Source organism: Podarcis raffonei, chromosome 4, assembly GCF_027172205.1.
Source record: "Podarcis raffonei isolate rPodRaf1 chromosome 4, rPodRaf1.pri, whole genome shotgun sequence".
In the NCBI taxonomy this organism is placed as follows: Eukaryota; Metazoa; Chordata; class Lepidosauria; order Squamata; family Lacertidae; genus Podarcis; species Podarcis raffonei.
The window spans coordinates 65,703,450-65,724,284 of NC_070605.1; the positions used below are offsets into that span (position 1 = coordinate 65,703,450).

At 37.8% G+C, this 20,835-nt stretch overlaps 1 protein-coding gene across 13 annotated transcripts in view; it reads right to left on the reverse strand.

The window, feature by feature from the left end:
• The window catches only part of CNKSR2 (connector enhancer of kinase suppressor of Ras 2), a 237,459-nt gene that overhangs the window by 112,886 nt on the left and 103,738 nt on the right, over nucleotides 1-20,835 (reverse strand). For all 13 annotated transcript variants that reach the window (XR_008330258.1, XR_008330259.1, XM_053387071.1 and 10 more), the window contains 3 exons: nucleotides 11,877-12,040; nucleotides 4,291-4,493; nucleotides 145-232 (listed from right to left, as the gene is read on the reverse strand). Coding sequence is in view for 11 of the 13 variants with exons in the window: in XM_053387071.1 (XP_053243046.1) it covers nucleotides 145-232; nucleotides 4,291-4,493; nucleotides 11,877-12,040 (455 nt within the window). In the remaining 2 variants the exon portion in view is untranslated. The remainder of the gene's footprint in view (nucleotides 1-144; nucleotides 233-4,290; nucleotides 4,494-11,876; nucleotides 12,041-20,835) is intronic.

Below are 20,835 nucleotides of genomic sequence, written 5' to 3' on the forward strand. Positions count from 1 at the left end.
ACCAGGCAGGAATTGGCACTGTAGATATCTTAATTGTTAAGCAAATAAAAATGGTTTGACTGTAGAGGAAACCTCTGTTTACAATATTACACAGAATGCTTCTTTTAAAATATAATTAAACAAGATATGAAGGTGACCTCATACCTGCTGTACAATAGTTGTTAATTCAAGACAGAGCTGTATGACATTGTTCCTTGTTACAGAATAATCTGTCACAGCAGCAAAAGGTGATCTGAAAAAATGAAAAAGTTTAATAAAATGAAATCATGGTTTCTCTTTAAGTACTAAGTATACACAGATGACTTCAACAATAGCATTTATGAAAAACAAATATGCTACAGTTATATATAACACACCAGGCATAGGGAAACTCAGCCCTCCAAATGTTTTGAGACTACAATTCCCATCATCCCTGACCACTGGTCCTGTTAGCTAGGGATGATGGGAGTTGTAGTCCCAAAACATCTGAAGGGCCGAGTTTCCCTATGCCTATAATACACTGCTTTGAAAGCAGTTACAGTACAAGATCATTACATGTAGCCATTGCTGAAACTTATTCCTTTGAAGTGTTTTATATTCATAGGGTTCTATGACATTTTGAATTGTCAGAACGTAATAAGGGTATTAACATCCTATGGCTTTTGAAGTTTTCCAAATGGATAAAAATGGCTATCTACAATATTTGTGTATTTTGGAGAACATTGAAAGAGAAAAAATATCTTCTACCCTGTAGCTGCAACTAAATTTGAAGGGAGAAGATTGACCATACCCTCTAACCACTAGGCAAAACCGGTTAACAACCAGAAAAGAAGAAACACATTGGTCCCCAAAGAGAAAAAAAGACAACATTTGTGCAGATGCAAATTTCTCTCATGCTATTCTTTGCTACTCTAATACAACATTATTTACATCCCAAGGCAGGAATGTTGCATCATTTATTGAACTGATTTAGGCTGCACTATGAAACACAGCACTATGATTGACCTTAAATGAAAGAAATGGTTTTTTCTTCATATAAAGGGACATTGGAAATTTTAATTACACAACTTCTACTAAGAGTGAATCTTTCTGCTTATGATCCTTGAACCTGAGGGACTCATTTGTTATTTTTTACTTTTACTACCCATATAAAAATCAGATGTGTACATGTGATAACCCTATCCCTCCCCCTCTGTAGTGCCCCTTTTGATTAAGGTTACAGACATTGACTTCTCAAGGCCACCCAGCAAACTTTGTGACTGAGTAGAGATTTTCCTTTAGATTTGTCAGCCCAAGTGCATTCTACACCTGTAACTGGAACCTGCTGCATACTAATGCAGTGCCCAATGTTCCTCTTCACTGTTGCACTGTATGCCCACCTCTGTGGTGCCCCATTCCATTATCCTATGTTTCTTCCCCCACTCCCAAACTGTCATAGAGCATTTCAAGGTCACTCAGCACATTCATTGGCTTGTTCTAGGTGGGGAGTGTTCAAAAGCCTTTTTGTACTTCTGCAAAACCTCTTTTGAAAACAGAGGAGAAGAGAGAAAATGAACATGAACATTTTAGCATGGGCACAATATTAACCACAACACATGCCAGAAACGTAGCACATTTCCCAGCCATCATCAGTTATGTCTCCTTCTGGATTTTTCTACAGCACTAATGACAATTCTACCCCATTCTGACTTGTAACTTCCATTCAAAGCACTTTAATCTTCACCATTATCTATATTATAAACTACCACAGTTGTTTGCCTTTTGAGCTTTTTAGCATGCTCTACTAGAATAAGGGAAAATGGGAAAAAAGATTTATCTCAGACAATCAGGTAAACAGTGTTTGGTTCTGGGGTTCTCATGAGTACTTTTCTATAAAATGACACAGCAGAGGATAGCTACAAAAGGAATCATGTGGAGTGAAATTCTAAGCCAGATTATTTTAAACCCTTTCATACATGACTTCCAAACTATAAAGAATTGTATGTTAAGCTTGCTCAAGACTTTCTATCTCAATGATATTTTTAAAAAGACATTTCTTTGAGAAATTCCTGGTCCTATTCTTCAGGTTACGTGGTTCTCTTCTCACCCTTTAAATTTGTTTCACATGGAAATATGAAGCATTTGTAAAAATATTCTCCTGCCATCTCCCCTCACTTGTATTCAACACTAAAAGCATGGAAAGATGGAAAAAATAACAGAAATCTCAGAGGAAACCAGTGAGTTGAAGGAAGGGCGAGGTGTAATGCTGCTGCCAAATGGAGCAGATTTAAATACTGCACTGAAATGGCTGTTTCAACAGGTGGACCAGGAAAGAGTAAAGTGGTCCTAAAGAAAGCAAGTAAAAAAAAAGAGAACCTTATAAATATTCATCTCATTCTTAACATACTCCACAGCGCATTAGCTTTGGAGGCTTTAGGGTTTTAGATTGGGGGAAGCATGAAGACAAAAATGAGACCACTGAAGCCAATTATGCAAAAAGAAAGCAGTATTAATTGGCATGAGAAGGAGGAAAGAACAGGATATATAAGAACAGTTAGCAACCACAGCTTCTAAAACAACTTTCTTCCACAATAGTAGGTACACAAGATGGATAACGTTACTGTCCATGGTAAATCACTTTCATTTTTGCCCTTTGGTATCTTGTTAAAATGTTGTTATTTTGAGTTTCTTGCATTGTCGTATTTTAAGATTCACACACATGATTAGTAAGGTACCATGCAGTGCACAACCTACTATTCCAAACACTGCAGCTGCTAAACTACAGTATTGGGCTCCTGATAACATATTGTAGATCAAATATCCTATTATCTTCTGAAAAACTGCAGGGTATTGAAGAGTAAATTGATACAGCATATAGCTGTATAGATCCTTTAACAATGGGATAGCAAGCTTGGGCAATGCTCTGTTACATGTGTGTCCCTACAGTGGCAAAATGTTGTTAAGTATGGGATAAAGACAGGTCAGCACTAACCAAAATGATTAATTAGCACTACTAATATGCAGTATAAAGTTACTGAGTCTTCAAGAAAAGCAATAGAGAAGACTGAGACTTCATTTGGAAGTTCATCTCTGGAGAGATAAAGAAAGACACAGAGATGCAGGTCTTTCTAATAGTAGGCCTAATGGTAAGCAGAAGCGCACACAATAAACAGGAATGTGATTCACTTCCAAATTCATCTACTCTTTCCTTGAAGACTTCCCCACTAAATATTGAGGCCATATTTAAATGAAAGAAGAATGAGCAGGCAGAGTAATCCATGCCTGGATCACATCCATATAGGATTTCTGTAACATGTTGTAAACAGGATGTTAACTGGAGTTGGGTGCTTGGAGCCTATTACCCCAATCATATCATTATCTTAGCTCTCAATTGGTTTCAGGGGATAATTCAAACTGGCAATATTTACATCTTTAATACTCTGAGCCAAATAAATATGAAGACCCACCTTGAATATACCTTTGCTTCTTTTCCCATTTTTACATTTAATAGCTACCATGGATATGTGGTTCAGAATTTCACTTCAGAGAACACAAACAATGGTACCAATGAAGCTTTTCTTTCTGGGCTAATAGTAGATTGTGGAGCCAATTTTCATCAGGATCATGGCAAGGGAAGAAAGGGTTAACCCCTCTCACCATGATTTCTCGTCCTAATGAAAATAAAATGGAATCGCATGTAACAAATTTGCCTTTATACCTAGTTAGCCCTTCATATGAGCCCTACCTACACTGCCAGTTCTTCCTTGGAAGAACATCTAGGTGTGCCTTGGAATGCAGCAGGTAGCTATAGTCTTGTGTGCTGAAGTTCCATATTTTAGGCAGTTGGCCCAAAAGGCTATCATTCCTTTGCATTTGGGGGTTTTCTGGATGGCCTATCTTTGTAGCTTTAATATTTTTTATTTAATTTGGGGGAATGTGGATTTTCAAACTAAAAAATAAGATACATGTTTCAGTGAAATAAAAATACAAATGTTTCAATGAAACAAATAATAAGAAACAAAGTACCAAGAGCTGTCATTATTTTGCTCCTTCCTAATGGGTGAAGACATATATTCCAAATATGGCAGAAGTTGTTTCAACATACTTTCTTTGCATTCTGAGGATTTCTCTTCAGGAGAGAAAACTTGTGTTCTGACAGTTTCTACCACACTTGCAGATCCAGACCGAATATTGTGATAGTTCTTTTTTTTTAAGCAGGTAACTTCAACTTGTAGGTATAACTTTATAATATAGAGTTCTAACAAACAGCATATGAACATGTAGGTGAATGTGCATGACTAAAATGGTCATCCATGAAAGTCCTGAAATTACCTGTCTAGCCAAGCCAGGAGACTTTTTGCTGCTCCAATCAGATCCACCACTGAGGTAAGGAAATCATTTGGTAATTTTCTGCTGGTTCTGCCATCATAGTGACCACTTCTCCTTCTTCCAGTGATAAAGTTCTGAAGGTTTTTGGCAGACGCATTTAGCTTGTGAGAAAGTGTCTTTAGGTTTTCAGTTTCCAGTCCATAGTTCTGCATTTAAAAGAAATTGGGAAAACAGTTAGTTCTTCATCTTTATAGAAAGCACTAAAAAACCCCAAGGATGGTTAAAATCTAAGCATACATGGCAAACTGCTTTAAAAAGTCCTTGCATGCTTTGTTTCCAAAAAATATTGACACAGACTCGGGGCAATCGGGTTGTTTCTAGGCAAACAAGTGTACTTTTCTGATATCCTGTAAAGCAATTTTAAGCCTTTAATCAATTTAACCTCTCTATAGACCCACTTTCATCTGTGTGACATAAGAAATGAACTACTCTGTCAATACAGGAAACTGAATCTTGAATCTCATGTAGACTAAACTATATCTATTAAATGCATAAGAGATGGCCCTCCTCTTGCCAGGGGCTAACATTTTTAAAGTCCTCCAAGCCTGAAGCCAAAAGCCACATCTTTACAGCAACAAGTATGGCCATACTCATTTATAACCAACATATTCATGTTGTATAACCATGTCCATGTGGGCTGCAGATGATGCAGTACTGTCTTAACTCTTACCTTCCTTTGAGTAGTTTTTATCAATGTGTGGATATTTCTAGGAAAAGCTTTCAATATGCTGTGAAGCTTATCCTTAAAATGTACTTAGTTAAGAAAACCAACTTTTTAAAAACTTTTTTTTTTTTGCTATTGTTACATAATACCTACCTACACTAAATCATCTTAATCCAGATGCAGTTGTGGCTTGCACGGTGCACATGTGAGCTAGCTCATTTGTTTGAATAGATGGTTTGACTAAATGGAGCACAATCCAAGGTAGACACTCCTCACATGTGTGGAACAACCCTTACAAACAATAACTTTAATGGGTGGCATTCAATTAGGTTTCACTCACAGCCGATCCATTTAAATTTTTGAAAATGACTAAGTTAGATCCACTGATTTTAACAGGCATACTCTGAGTACGACTTAGTTAAATCCCAACTCACGTGTGTTATGCTTTGTGGAGTTTTAAATTGTGGTTTTGTCTTATTTGATTTACTTTAAATATTTATTTAACAAATTACAATAAAGGTGGCATTTTAAGAAAGAAAGTTAATGCTTGCAACAAAATGCTGAGTTGAAACACTGGTGCTCAACTGGGCTCTGAACCATTACCTCTTTTGCACAAGGACACCCCCCCCAGCATGTACACAGCTCATTTTTAAACTAAGGAAGGGAAAATGGGATTGCCAAATCATTTAAACATACACTATAAAAGGAACTTATTTTGTAAGTACAAATTTATTAGCTATAATATATGATAGCAATTATTATCCACAAAACTTGCTATTTGACTATAAGATCTCTGTCCAAGAAAATGAAAGTTAAGGTTGCCAAAAAATGGCAGAAGAAAAGAATTGTGTCTCTCTGGGAGTATGTCTTCATTATATGGGCTCACAATTTATTCCGATTAACCTGGCAAAAGGGAGTCTAGGCTATAGCTATTATGAACAAAAAACAGCCCTGCTGGATCAGTGGACCCATCTAGTCCAATGTCCACTTCTCACAGAGACCAAACATATGCTTCTGAGGAAACCCACAAGCAGGCTTTGAGCAAAACAACACCGTTACCATCTGTAGGACTCTTGGCAGCTGGTATTCAGAGACACAGTGGAGGTAAATAGTAGAGGTAAAACAAACCCATCAGGGCTAGGAACCATTTATTGGCTTATTAATCCCAGAAATAAACCTTGTGTCACTTCTGCCCCCACTACCTTGTGTTATTAGTTACAGTAACTTTAGGAGAAATAGAATGTTGGTAGATGCATGACAGTTGATGTGACAGTTGACAGTTAATGACGAGACATTATGCTTTAGCTCTCAATTCCGATAGAAACATTCCAAAATCTCCGCTCAGGCATCAGTATCAAAATAGGTGCCTTTCTGATGCTTCTTTAGCCAATACTAATAAATTTTCACAAATACAGACAGCTCAAAAGAATTATAACACCTCACATCTAGCAAGTTTTGGCGGGGGGGTGGCCTACCAACTTGATAGAATGGTTGGGTTTCCTGCTTAAGTCTTTCACAGTCCTCAGTAGCTGTGCAGGGACCCATAAATTAGTTTCGGGGATGCACAAAATTCTGCTGTGAAATGGGGACAGGAGAAAAACAGTGGGGAAGACTTCTGCTGTTTCTTTCTCCAGACTTCAGCACAAGTGAGAGCTCAGATCAGGCAATATGTGTTGCTGAGCCTTGTTTTTGATTAAAAGCCTGAGAAACTTACCCTTGAGCAAGATGGCAAGTGGATGACTGATCATGTGAGAATTTTTTTAAAAAAATAAATCATTTAATGTGTCAACACGAATAGAAGTTATTAATATGGCAGTTGTTGTATAAGGGATTGCTATTATGACCAGAATGTAATGGAAATTAATAAGATTCTGGAATTCAGAAATGAAGCAAATAATCAAGCCATCAATTCTAGCACGTAGGGGGCCACCTTATCTAAATTATATAATTCAGTACTCGAACGATTGGTATTAATAATTGTATTATAAATTGGTACTGCTATAATGAGGCTACTATTGGATTGTAACTGAAAACTAATAAAAAATATTATCGGATTATGTGAGAGAAAATAAGAAGCCTTTAAATAATCCATAACAATAAAGTGTCTCCATCTTATCATTCCACTTTATGCCACATAATGTATTGTTATGCTAGGTCTCTTTACCCAGGAAACTATGCCTTTAAAATAACAAATCAGCCCTCTGCCTGGTTCCCTGTAACCTCACATCTCACAGTGAGGGAACCACCAGAAGGCCCTCAGAGCTGGACCTCAGTGTCTAGCAGAATGATGGGGGTGAAGACACTCCTTCAGGTATACTGGGCCGAGGCCATTTAGGGCTTTAAAGGTCAGCACCAACACTTTGAATTGTGCTTAGAAATGTACTGGGAGCCAGGTCCATTAATTGGGAGTGAAATCATAACTATCGAATGGTTGCCAGGCCCATTAATTACCACAGTCAATTAAAATTCTCTCTGAGTAAAAACAGTTTGAACTGTTTACATGCCACCTTTAATCCTATTACATACATACATAAATACATATATAATTTTCTTCGCATGCCACCTTTCCACAGTTCAAACCATGCTCAAGGCAGCTTACAACATGAAAAGAACTAACTACAACATAGCAAAAGTTATCATAAGCAATAAATAAAACATTAAAAATCTGCAACCAATTTCAAAATAAAGCATAACATGATCTAAAATAAAGATTAAAAGAACAAACAACAACAACCACCACAAAAAAACCCCAAACACCCCAGTGATCTTGAGGCAGGTCACAATGGTTTAAAATACAAAAAGCAAAAAACAAAAAAAAGCGCCAAAGGTGAAATATAATTAAAATTGTAATCACCAATCCATCTGTTAAATATTATAAAGGACATGGCCATGTTTCCCCATGCATTACATGCACAACCAATTCAGAACCCGGGCAGTCTAAGTAGGCAGCAGCTGAATGGCAATAGACGGCTCCACAACTGGAGTGCTATTGCCAATGAAATAGACTCTCCTCCCCATAGGATGGCTGGGCTTGTTGGAGAATGAGTCAAATCAAGCTCAATGCTGAAGTGGGGATGAGTTTGTTGTGTGTGAATGTGAGAGACAAAGACAGACAAAGAGAACGTATGCTATGGGGGGGGGGGGTTGTGTGAGAGAGAAAGGGATGGGAGAGAACATAGTCTTATACTGAATTAGACCACTGTTCTATCTAGCTCAGTGTTTTCTATGTTGACTAGCAGCAGCTCTCCACGGTTTGAAGCACGGGGCATTCCTAGCCCAACCTGGAGATGCCAGGGACTTTCTGCATGAAAGATAGATGCTCTACCACTGAGCTACAGCCGTTCCCCCTGGAGCATGTGCTGTATGTGTGGCATGTTTGAATGCATATCTGCTAGCAGTGCATGCCAGTGGGTTCAGGGTAGACACACTAATTTTTGGCAGTGCTCACTTTCACTTTGGTCACTAACATGCAGCTCTCAGAGGGTTGGCGAACAGCAAATACAGTCAAAAAAGGTTAGCCACCCCTGCCCTAGGCCTTCGTTGAATGCTTTTGCAGTCACATCATGCTGCTGAAGAAGCAAACTTTTCTCTACGAAAGTTCATGCCAGAATTTATACATAAGTAAGATTCCACAGTGCTCTTGGAATTTTGCTATAACAAATTAACATGGCCACTCTGAATTGGCACTTCTTATGTGGAAACCTTTCAAAGAAGCTTCTTAGAGGTTAGCAATGTGGCACTACTCCAGCTGTGTATGACAAATCTTTCTTTTAAGAAAAGACTATTGATCCTATTCCCTGATGCAGTTCCTTCCAAACCCTTTTTCTTATTGTCCAGACCACCAAGTGACTGGAAGACATTCTTTACTTATTTAGAAAAGGTATAACTGCACTCTTAGCTTGGGGCTTCAACGCAGAATGTAATAAAACTGTTATGTTCAGGATCCAAAACATGTCATGGCAATCAAGTCTAAGGTTCTTCAAGAAATCTCCTTACATATGCATATACTTATAAACGTAATCTGAGGAAAAGCTAGAAACAGAAGCTTTAGTAGTATTACAATAGAAAAACCTGATGCAACTAAGGTTTGATTTCTCTCTTTCTCTCCTCTCACACTATTATAGTGTGGATGTATGCTTATGAAAATGTGACCAACAAACTTGAAATGTAAGCTCTTATGTAAGCAATTGCACATCATCTTTCACAAGTGCAAGAATCGAAACAGATTCAGCTGTTGTACAAGTGGGCTAGGAAAACTAGCCATCACCTGCTGCTGCATCATTCATTTTTTAACCTATGATTTATATTCTGGTCTGCATTCTGCTAAGGATACATAGATTCACTGACTAAGATACTGACTAGAAACTGAAGGCTATGTTCCAAATCAGTAAGAAGGCATATTATTACTACTGTCACTTCTGGTTTTTTCTGTATTAAAAGCTCAAGCTGTGTACAATGTTGTTAGATCCTTGAACGTATGAATGCAGTTTCTATCCACAGTGTCTGTTCAAGGGAACAAATACATGTTCATGTTCACTTGTGGCTTTTAAAATAATTAAAACAGCAAGGTGATGATGTGGCTACTTTACTTAATTCTTTCCACAATCTATGGAATGGACTGCAATGCCAATTTATCCAACTTCTGTAGATCTCCTATAAAATTAATATTTTTTTTACTAGATTCTCAGGTAACTATGAAACTATCTATTGTTGAGATCAGAATAATTCTTTTACTTTCGTGCAGGTATAACTTTGAGGCAAATGTGAAAAGGCCATGAGCAATGTGACATTTTGTAAGTATAATATGCATGTTGCTTTTACTAAAAGTACAAAGGATGAGAATAGATTTTTAAAGCACAATAGTTTTTATTATAAACATCTAAGAAGCAAAGCAACAGCAGGGAGTAGGACTCAGGAAGCCTAATATATAAAATCTACAGAAGCAATTAGCTGAGTGCTGCTGCTATTTCTGCTCTTATAACAGAAGGAGAAAAAGTTAAAAATCCAAGAGCTATGAAGCTCGGGTGTTATGAAAGCCAGGTTTTTTTTTAATATCCTAGTTTAACAGTGTCACTAACCCTAGTGTCACTAACCCCTAACCCTAACCCTCCACTGATTTGCAGGATATCTTCAGGAGAAGAAAAGGCTAAGTACTAAACTCTACACAAATATGGAGTGGAGACCCTAAGACATTTGGATAGCACCTTGTACACTTTCTTCTGGCAACTCTTACAGCCAAGCTGGTGCCAAACACATTGCTCTGCTTTCCTTTGGACCACACCAGCAAGGCTGAATGGGGGGGAATCTGGTCACCGGGGAGGACACTTTGGTGCTGCTAATGCAGCAGTTTAACTTCACCCCCAGAAGGTACACTCCACTGTCTCTCAAGACAGATGAGTGCCAACAACAACAACCCAGCCTTTCAGGGGGGAAACATCCCAAAGTGGCCAGACTTTTGTTACTTTTTGCTCCATATTCCATAAAAAGGTAAAGGGACCCCTGACAATTAAGTCCAGTTGTGAACGACTCTGGGGTTGCGGCGCTCACCGTGCTCTAAAGGCTGAGGGAGCCGACGTTTGTCCGCTTCTGCAGACAGTTTTTCTGGGTCATGTGGCCAACATGACTAAGCCACTTCTGGCAAAACCAGAGCAGTGCACGGCAACACCGTTTACCTTCCCAACAGAGTGGTACCAATTTATTTACTTGAACTGTGTGCTTTTAAACTGTTAGGTTGGCAGGAGCCGGGATCGAACAATAGGAGCTCACTCTGTTGCAGGGATTCGAACCGCCGACCTTTCGATCGGCAAGCCCAAGTGGCACAGTGGTTTAACCCACAGCGCCACCCGCGTCCCGCTCCATATTCCATACTCCTCTCCTATTGTTTGCATAAATGTAACATAAACTCTTAAGTCCCTTGAATTTATTACCTACCAGTTAGACCTCAAATGCAACCAGGGCTGTCTTAAGCATATGCAGCACCAGGATGCAAAGATCTGCCCAGTACCCACCCCCCAGGTTGCCCAGAGTTGCCGACCTTTTTTTAGGGGGGGGACCCCAAGGTTATTGATTTTTTTTAAGGAAAGTTTTCCCAAAGTTGTTGACCTTTGCTCAGGAAAAGAAAACAGGAAACGTAAGGAGCCCAGCACAACAAACCAGGCATTGGGCACCTTGTGGTGTAAGCAGTGTACACTGGGTGGGCCTCTCTATGGCCCTACACCAATCCCACAGGAGGGCGGAGCCGCCCGGCTGCCTCAGAATCTCGCCCCCAAACTTGCGGCGCAGAGCCACCCGCAGCAGAACAGCTCCCATAGCTTGTCTCTCCGCTGCCTCACCCCTTACCTCTCCCTTTTAATTTTAACTAGGTATTCAAATACATAATTTGTTTTTAACTGCAGGCTCAGTTCAAAAACATGTTCAAAGACATGTGAAGTAATTGATAGACTCTGGGTACTAGTAAAATGTTTTTTCTAAACATGATGTAATCATAAGCAGTCTTGAAAAGTCCCCAAAATAAACTCTATACAAAACCAATTTTCTCTTAAGGCAACTGCAGGTTCTAGTGCAACTCTTGAAAATGCAAAACACGTGCTCAGAGTTCTGTTAAACAGCACTGGCAATAACACCGAATTTTGAGAGATAACACAGATCAATTCTCATCATGCTGACTAGCCTCCTCAATTAAAATTCAGTTCTGTAATACTGTAAGAAACAGGCACATCGAAACTGATGTGATTAAAAGTGGAGGATTCTAGATTGATGTAGTAATTTAAAGAACATTTGTGGCATTCAAACTGCAAAAAATAAAAAAAATCCTGACAAAAATTGTCTTTCTTGCCACCCAACAATCTATCACAAAGACATTTACCAATGCACAGAGCAAGTCAACTGCTTCTAAGATGAGTTCTTGATGACCAATTCGAGTAACCCCTAGATCCTCCAGTTCTTGATGAGTGATACGTAGCAACTGATCTCCACCAATCTTTTCTCTCTCAAAATTCTTGATATACTGCTGCAGACAATCATCGAGACCTAAAACAAAAACAAACAAAAAATGTGTGAAAGGAAGAAAGAATTATTTTTCTGTATAAATGAAATAAAGGGAAATCTATATTAGACTGAATAATTTAAGCAAAATGTTTCACAAACTGATCAACAGAGATTTGAACACTTAGATGAATATGGAGGGAAACAGAATCAAAATTCTTGTATAAAATTATTTAGCTTCGTTGAAGGAGTAGTCCACTAATTTGTTCTCACACATATTCACCTTAAAGCCACATACGGTACCTTTAAAGCCTAGTTTCAAACTAACTTTCAGCAGTGCTAATACTGACTACAGTAGTAGAATTTATGCAGAAACAATAACGAATGAAGAAAATGAAGGCTCAAACCCATTGCCCAGTCCCTGCTAAATATGGTTAAGAGGTCAGCAATGTTAAGTTTGTCTGCACCTGGCCTATGTAGTTTTCTCATTCCTTGTACCATGCTCACTTTCGTCACAACATATGAGCTCAATTCATGCAGGTTTCATTGTCATTTCTCAATTCTGTTTTAAAGTCTTAATTCTTCAGCCAGAACACCATGCAAACACCAGTCCCATACAAAGGCATGCATGACACTTGACTATACAAATAACAGCATATTTTTATGCATGTTCAGTACTTATTTTCACTTTTAAAATGATATAATTGTGGTTCAATGATAATACTACTTAGTATTATGTAAGTCTTTTAATGCTGGTCTTCAGGTGAACCTCACAAATATAGCTGAATTTACCACACAGTCACAAATGCTGTTATTCAACCTAAAGCTTGGGCCTCTGGGTACTAGAACTGCTGATTTGCTAAAAAAAGTAAGTGATTTCCACTTGAAGTAACTTGGTCTTCATGCTAAACAGCAAACTATTAAAACAGAACCCACAATATGAAAAAAGTTGGAATCTTTGGAATAAAAGTAAACTTTGATACAAAGAACTACAAGAAAATAAAAGAATATGGTCTGAGCATTATATAATGAATGGCCATTATGTAAAATATAATAAAGAAAAATTTGGCATGTTTTCTTCATATTTGATACCAGAAACCCTTCTGACATATTAAAGAAATCTCTCAAACAATGCTTTCAAATTTGAAAATATCCACTGAAAACAGAACACGGACTAGTTGACGTAATCTTAAATGTTTGGTAGCATCCTTTGTCAAGAGGAATGGGATGATGCAAAATGTGATGGTTGCTTGCTTCAAAGAGCAAATGCCACATTAAAGGCAGAAGACCCTCTTCACACAGTGGTTATATTCACACCAAGTGTATAGTTTGCCTTATCAAGAATGTGCTTCTATAGTTTTGTGGAGTAAGCAATCCAAATTTCAGTTCAACATTAATTAAACTATGTCAACTTTCCTCAACCTGGTGCCCTCCATATGTTATAGGCCATAATTCCCATCAGCCACTGCCATCATGGCCTATGATCAGGGGTGACAGAAGTTGTAGTCAAAAACATCTGGAGGGCACCAGCTGGAGAAGATATGCTACAAATATAGAGCAATATGCAGCAAATGCACAACAGAAGGATGTCCAAGCAACACAAATAACCACAAGACTATTCAAAAAGTGTTCAAATCCACAGAAGTAGGAAACTGCCCAATGCTATTTTCCCATCCACCCCATAGAAAAAAACCCCTGCCAAACCAAATTTGCTGACATGAATCCATTATTAATTCCAACACCCTGTGAGTTTGTCACAGATTATCAGCATTAAAAGGGGAAATAAGCTTTCCTGATCCCAGTATGAGGATCAAAAAATCACAAATACATTTATCATACTTTTGGTCAATACTATCTGAACTTTCTTGGCTCTACTTTGCCTCATGAGATACACACACCTGAAACCAAGTGGACATGGTTAGTATGCAAGAACATTATACCAAGCAGGTCCGATTCCAGGCTTAAGAGGGCCTTTGGCCTAATGCCCCCACCAGCAAGGCCTTACTTGGCAGCAGGCTGCCCTCATGAGTGCTGGTATTTCAGAGCCATCATTTAGATATCATCCAACTATCTGGAGTGCCCAACACAGCATCACTCCAGAGCATTATGGCTGGCACTACAACAGATACTCCAGGGCACTGTAGTAAATTAAACAGGAGGGTTCAGGGGAGCCCTGGAAAAGCAGGGCCCTGTGTAATAATCAGCAGTAGAACCTCCTAGATTCCCAGCCACTGCCCCAAGATTATGAATTCTGATGCTGCACCTCATACAGAGTCCAACTGTACTGGCCCTTCTAGACAGACATGGTCTCACCCTTCCAACCTGATCTCCAATGAACTAAAATTTTGGGGGCCTTATTCATGCAGGGAATATTGTCTACCACTCAGCTATCGTCAAGGTTGGTGGCCTAGAATCAAGTAGGTGCTATTTCCATATCAGCATCAGACCCCTCCTGGAAGAGTGTAATGTTGCCCCATATGATGAGATAGCTATATCAGCGGTGAGAAAAGGCACACCACAAGCATTACACAAAGGTGCTTCGCATAATAAGTGTACTGTGATTACCAACAATGATATACAGTCTTAAGAAGTGAGAAAGCTGTTGCACCTATAACCAGTTTATGGAATTCAGATTTGCATGTGTGCTGAATAAAGCATCTTAACTATATTTTTAGGTCAAAGACAAATTTCATTCATCAAAACTTAATACTTGAGACATGCATTAAATCCTAAGACATCTGTTCTACAAGCAAGTGTTAAATACTTGCAAGTAAAATAATAGCTGTGATTTTGAATAAGTTAGTGCCATAAATTAACAACATTTTATCATCCTTTTTTTTTTACTAAATATTAAAGCTTTTTTGATGCTCATGATTTAATTACTGCATTGAGGTCCTATTTCAACAACTACAAAATGCAATCAGGTGGGACAGATTGTTCTTGATCTTATGTCAAAACTAGTGTGATTTTAATATAATAATTTGATGGTAATGTTACAATTACAATGCATCACTGGAATAGAAATTTATTTCTTCCATGAAACAGTTGCTTTACGATAAGAGAGCTAAGTATCAATTATTTCTGAACGCAATAGGAAAATAAGGGTAAGGGTTTTGACCTAGCAACATATGCAATGACTTTATAACAGGACAAGCACTGTTCAGCAATTTCATGGTTGAACATAATAAGAGTCTCTGTTCACTTCCCCCCAGTAAGTTGTTTGACGATTTGGTCATTTCCAAGATACAGCTGTGCAAACAATATTTCATGTCTAGCTAGTCATCACTGTGTCTTAGTCCTTAGTCTACCTACATCTCTCACACACTTCCTGGGCAGGGCGGTGATGAGAAAAATCAAGTTATACACATGTACCGGCAGATATAAATGTTGAAAATATTGTAAAGATCAAGTCATGTAATAATTTTATTACCTTTCAGAATCCTTGTACGAGTCAGCCATATTAGGCTATAGCATCTTAGGGGTTAGCCACTCGCTTTCAAAAATTAAAGTCACTGAATAAGTATATGAGTGTTGTTTCTTTCAAAATCAAGAAGGCCTTTAGATCCCCCAAAAAGCATATGACCAAAAAAAAAAAGCATATGAACACACAATAATTGATTGATTGATTTTGAAAGAATTATATGGGGCATCTTAAATGATACATGTGGATCATATTTTGGAAGTGTTTTTAACATGGAAAGATTTAGTTCAATGAAAATGTTCAATCGCCTAAGAAAAAATCATGTATATGAGCGAAGTTCCAATTTTAGTTCATACATAGGTACTAACCAGTAATTCAAAAACAGTGCCTGACGGTTTCCAAACATAGACCAAAACCTCCTCCTGGGAGCCATCATTCCAAATTGGGCACCAATATTGTCAGAAGCATCCAAATTGGTGCAGTTTGTAACTGTCAGACGAAACTGGATGATGTCACATGAAACACAGGAAAAATATCTTCATTGGCATCCAAATCAGCATGGTTTGGAACAGTTTGTTCTGCCATCTTGATTCAAATGGGGTCCAACCATTTCTAAAAGTAAACCAAGTGCTGCTTCCTGATCTTAGTAACAGTCTTGCCAAATTGGGTGACAATATATTCAGAGGCATCCAAATCAGTGCTGTTTAGAACGGATCAGTCCACCATCTTGATTCAAAATGGTGCCTGTCCAAACATAGGCCAAAAACCCACTCATCGATCTTAGCAACTGTCAAGTCAAATAGGCCATGCTAACTCCAGAGGCATCAAAATTGGTGCAGTTTGGAACATTTCAGTCCACCATCTTAATTCATAATGGTACACAATGTCAATCAAACATAGACAAAAACTGTCTTCTCCACTTTGGGAACTGTCACACTAAGTTTGGCAACCATATCACAAAAGGCATTCAAATGCATGAAGAAGAGACAGATGGGCAAAATATATAGCAGACATACAAAATTGCATGGAAATCTGGAAAATTAAGAACTATACAGGAAACTTACATAATTGTTGAAATTCCCAGAATCTCAAAACGTTTGTATACAAAGCTAAGGATGCAATTCTATGCACACTCACTTGTGATTTAGACCCACTGAAATAGTGGGAGTTATTTCTGATGATGTATAGAATTGAGGTATGATACTGACACATTCCAAATATCAGTCTAGCTAGGGAGGTGGAACACCTCTTATATATTCTTATATATAAGTATGTAGAAATAAAATTATTAATAGCATTAACATTTACTATTACTAAGCACTGGAAACATAGCAGTTAGCTTTTGTAGTATGACCAGCTTCATTAAGATTTGCAAGATTTTAATAATTGTTGGGGAAATTATATAAGGTAATCAATATATTAGTTTAAAATATTTTTGTGCTTAACATTGTTTCCTCAAATAGTAAAAATAGTTAAATTGCAAAACAGCCCAAATGCATTGTGTCCTGTGTCATAGGGTTGTTTTGAAAATCCAACATATCTTGTGAATAGTATGGTCAATACACAGATACTTTAGGAAACTAACAGCCTTCCAAATATACTGACCCATGCCCATTCTTAGACATTTCAAGCAGCAGTTTTATTTACCCTGGCTCCTTATGTAAAGTATCTCAATTTGAAGCTGAGAATTTGGGCATGCCAAAAATAAATAAATGACATGGCAGTTATGTTTTCCTCATATTGGTTAACATTGTCCAGGGGAAGAAGCCCATACCCTGCCCCATGGCCTGCATTGGGTATTGATCATTGCAGGGTTGTTCTTAAGTGAGAGGCCAAAGGTTTTAGTCTCAGTCTATGAAGCTGATGTATTTATCTATACTTCTGCACTTTTCTATTCAATAGTATTATTTGCTGAACATCAATAAACATACATATATGACTTGTATACAATGTATCTGTAACAGTTGCCAGACCTGTTGCTGAGGAAAGGGAGTGCCGGATGAAACAAAGAACACCATGTGAAATTTTATATTAAGTTTCGTAGAAAGGGTTAGAGATTGAAAATATTATGCCTCTATACCAGATCACAGACCAGTCATGTGTGATGGTTTTACTAATAAAACCAATAACTTCTGGAATTATTACTGTATTTTTATTATGTGTATTGTGCTAATGTTTGTTTGTTTATCCCCAAGTGTTTCTTCCAACCAACCCAGCTTAGTTTTGCATGTTAAACAATGGCCAAAGAGTGGTCTTCTGCTGCTTATCAGTTTGTGCCAAATCTGTTGTTTGAAAACTTCACCTAACGTATGCTGACCATAGTTTTTAGTGCAGTATTTTTGTTCTTATATATTGTATATTAACAAGCATATACGTTAAGTAATATGTTACATAGTAATAGCAAACTATATCAGTAGCATTTAATATTGGTGTGTGTTAGAAGTTAGCTAACACACAAAGCAAATATATGAGTTTTAGGTCTATGCAAGCAACTAGATACAATGCTAAGCAAATAATAATCATAACAGAAGCAGAAGCAGCTGGGTTCTTCATAACAAAACCGAAACCTGATTAGGGCTATTTGAAGCTTATAATAAATCTCATGTGTTTGTTTTATTTGTAGGCCCAATCAATGGACTAGGTTTACGGAAGACATAACAAGCAATAACCACACAAAAACACACAGAATATTAGTGTGAAAAGACAACATATTTACGAACGATATTCCTGTTCTTTCTCAGCTCGACTGATAGTCATTGGAAGAACAAATTATCACTGCAAATGCCAAATCACACCTCTTTAAGTCTCTTCTCCACAGATCATTTTGTTGAGAGCCAACTGGCAGCAAGAGTCATGTTCTCTTTCCCCTATCCTCCAAGGTTCTATTAAGGAGGAAGGCCCCTTTCCTAAAGCCAATTTTCCAAGCCTGCCAGATCACTTCTTTCTGAGAGTCAAATGCCAAATGCCATTGTTCCTCTCCCCATTTTTTCTGCTCCAAACTACACAACCACAACAGAGACTACTATTTCAGCTAGCTCAAAGGTGGATTAATTCACGTGAAAGACTGGATCAGTGGAAAGCTAGGAAAACACAGTAAAACCAGATTGCTTTGGAACAATAACTACTATAAAGCAATGCAATAGTTGAATTGATCCTGGTTTTTTGTTACCTGAAAATTACAATTTGCTAATTGCAAGAACAGTTCAAATACACTTTTTCTGTTAAGTATATCTAAAAATATGCTAATATCCTTTCTTAGTAATATGAAGAATATCACGTGATCTATATTCATTTTACAGAAAATGAACACACACAAAAATAAACAAAAATCTAAATAATTCCTGACAATATGCATTTAATCATCACTTCAAAACAGAATGTATAACTTATCAGACTTTAGAAAATGATTTGAAGCTCTCTCAGTTACTCCATAACTACACTGATGAATGACATACACATAGCTCACATCTGTCAAGGGCATCATTTCCACTTACAATTATCATTATCCAAACTGTCCTCCCTATCATGTTAACTTCCACTCATGTTGTCATGTACCTTCAATATACATGTTTGATAGCTGTGTAGAACCACTTTGCAGTAATATACTGGCACTCAAGTAATTTCCACAACACAAGATATCAGCTGCAAAACTATTTCAGCAACAGGTGGTTTCTCTGGGAGACTATTAATACCTTACCCTCCTCCATAGCTCAATCAAATAATATTTCAAGGTTGGGTATCAGCAGTTTCAAATCTCTCGTATCACAAAATAGCATAGTGATAAGCACATATTTCAGTTAATTGTCAGTCCATCTAGTCCAATAACTTAATCCTAAAATCAAAAATAGGAAGGATTTGGGGGGGGGGGGACAAGTACCAGTGCTCTTGCTAGATTTATGATGGAACAATACTTAAAATTTATGAAAGTTACTCCCCAGCCATTCATATGTAGGAAATAAGCATCACACCTATGTTAATTATAAATTACAAAGTGTTATAAAATAGTCTGGAGTCATTTATCCATGTTTTCTTATTGCTTCAGGCCAAATGTTGACATTTCCACCATTACATTCCCTACTGTCATGTTCTTCATGCATTCAATATTGAAGAACAAGAGAGCAAGACATTAAATACCTGGCTTGATTTATTTATTAAGATACATAATAAGGTCAGCCCTTACAAACAAAGGCAGGCTCTTTTAAAGATTCTGATAGTCCAGGGGCAAAATGTTCATTTGAGCCCTTCTGTACCTCACTGCACCATGGGTCAATGTAATTTCACCCCTCAATTTGTGTGGGGGATTAAATATGCATATAATCCCACCCAAAAAAGTCTATATTTGATATCAGAAGCAATATGTTAAGATCCTATGCCTCTCAATTCAAGGACAATATTTATGACGGATTCAGTTGCAATGTATGCCAGGGTGTATCCAGGAAAATTACTGAAACCCAATTCAATAAATTTATTGGGGTCCACTGTAATCCGTACACACAGCTTGCACTGATACACACATTGGAATTTGGAATTTGTTAAAATAGTGTGTGCTGCTACAACATACCTGTACATTGTGTGCATACTTTGTTACTCTGAGCCACATTCCATCACATTTAGAAGCCTACATAGAATGGCAGAAAATAATCAGAACTGGAAATTCTACAGCACTATTACAGAAGAGTGTTATATGCAAGCTTCACACAGGAGACAAAACTTTCTTTGGAGTGAGGGATGCAGCTGCCATTGCATGCATGGAACAGACTTCCACTTCCTCTCTTCCTGCAGCCACCCACACACGCTCAGAATCAGCTCCAGAAGGTTAGGAGACCCTCCAGATTTTCAGGGCATGAAGGAGGGGCATAGGAAGAAGAAGAAATTCTGTTGCATGAACAGAACCTGCTTACTCAGAGTTGCAGGCAACTCATAGATAAGGGAGCACACTTCCTCCTTCTCATCATTTCAATTTAGAAATAATAAATGAGGTTCTTCTCGGTAGGAGAGGGGCTGCAGGACTTAGTGCAAGATCCTCCATGCTGCAACCTGGAAGCCTTGAATAGCTTGAAAGGAAGCTCCCTGGATCTGCAGTCCTTTCTCAAAACACTGCACCACAGCCCAAAGAGTCCCCATTGTCATTAAAGGCCTGCAGTATATTCCAGAAATGTCACAGCAGAAGAAGTCGCAAAATAATTCTTATGTATTATTGTAATATATTTATAATAATAGGACATCTCACAGTGCTTTTTCCACATAAGGTTTATGTTGTAAGAATTCAAATAATGTACACTGCTGCATATTAGATCTAATCAGAAGTCAGATAAACAAACTTTTAATAACTGATATTATATGAGCTTGGGTAGCCAGGAAATTATAAAGCTGCGTGGCATAAGGCTATATTAAAATTCATTACAATGGTATGCCCTGG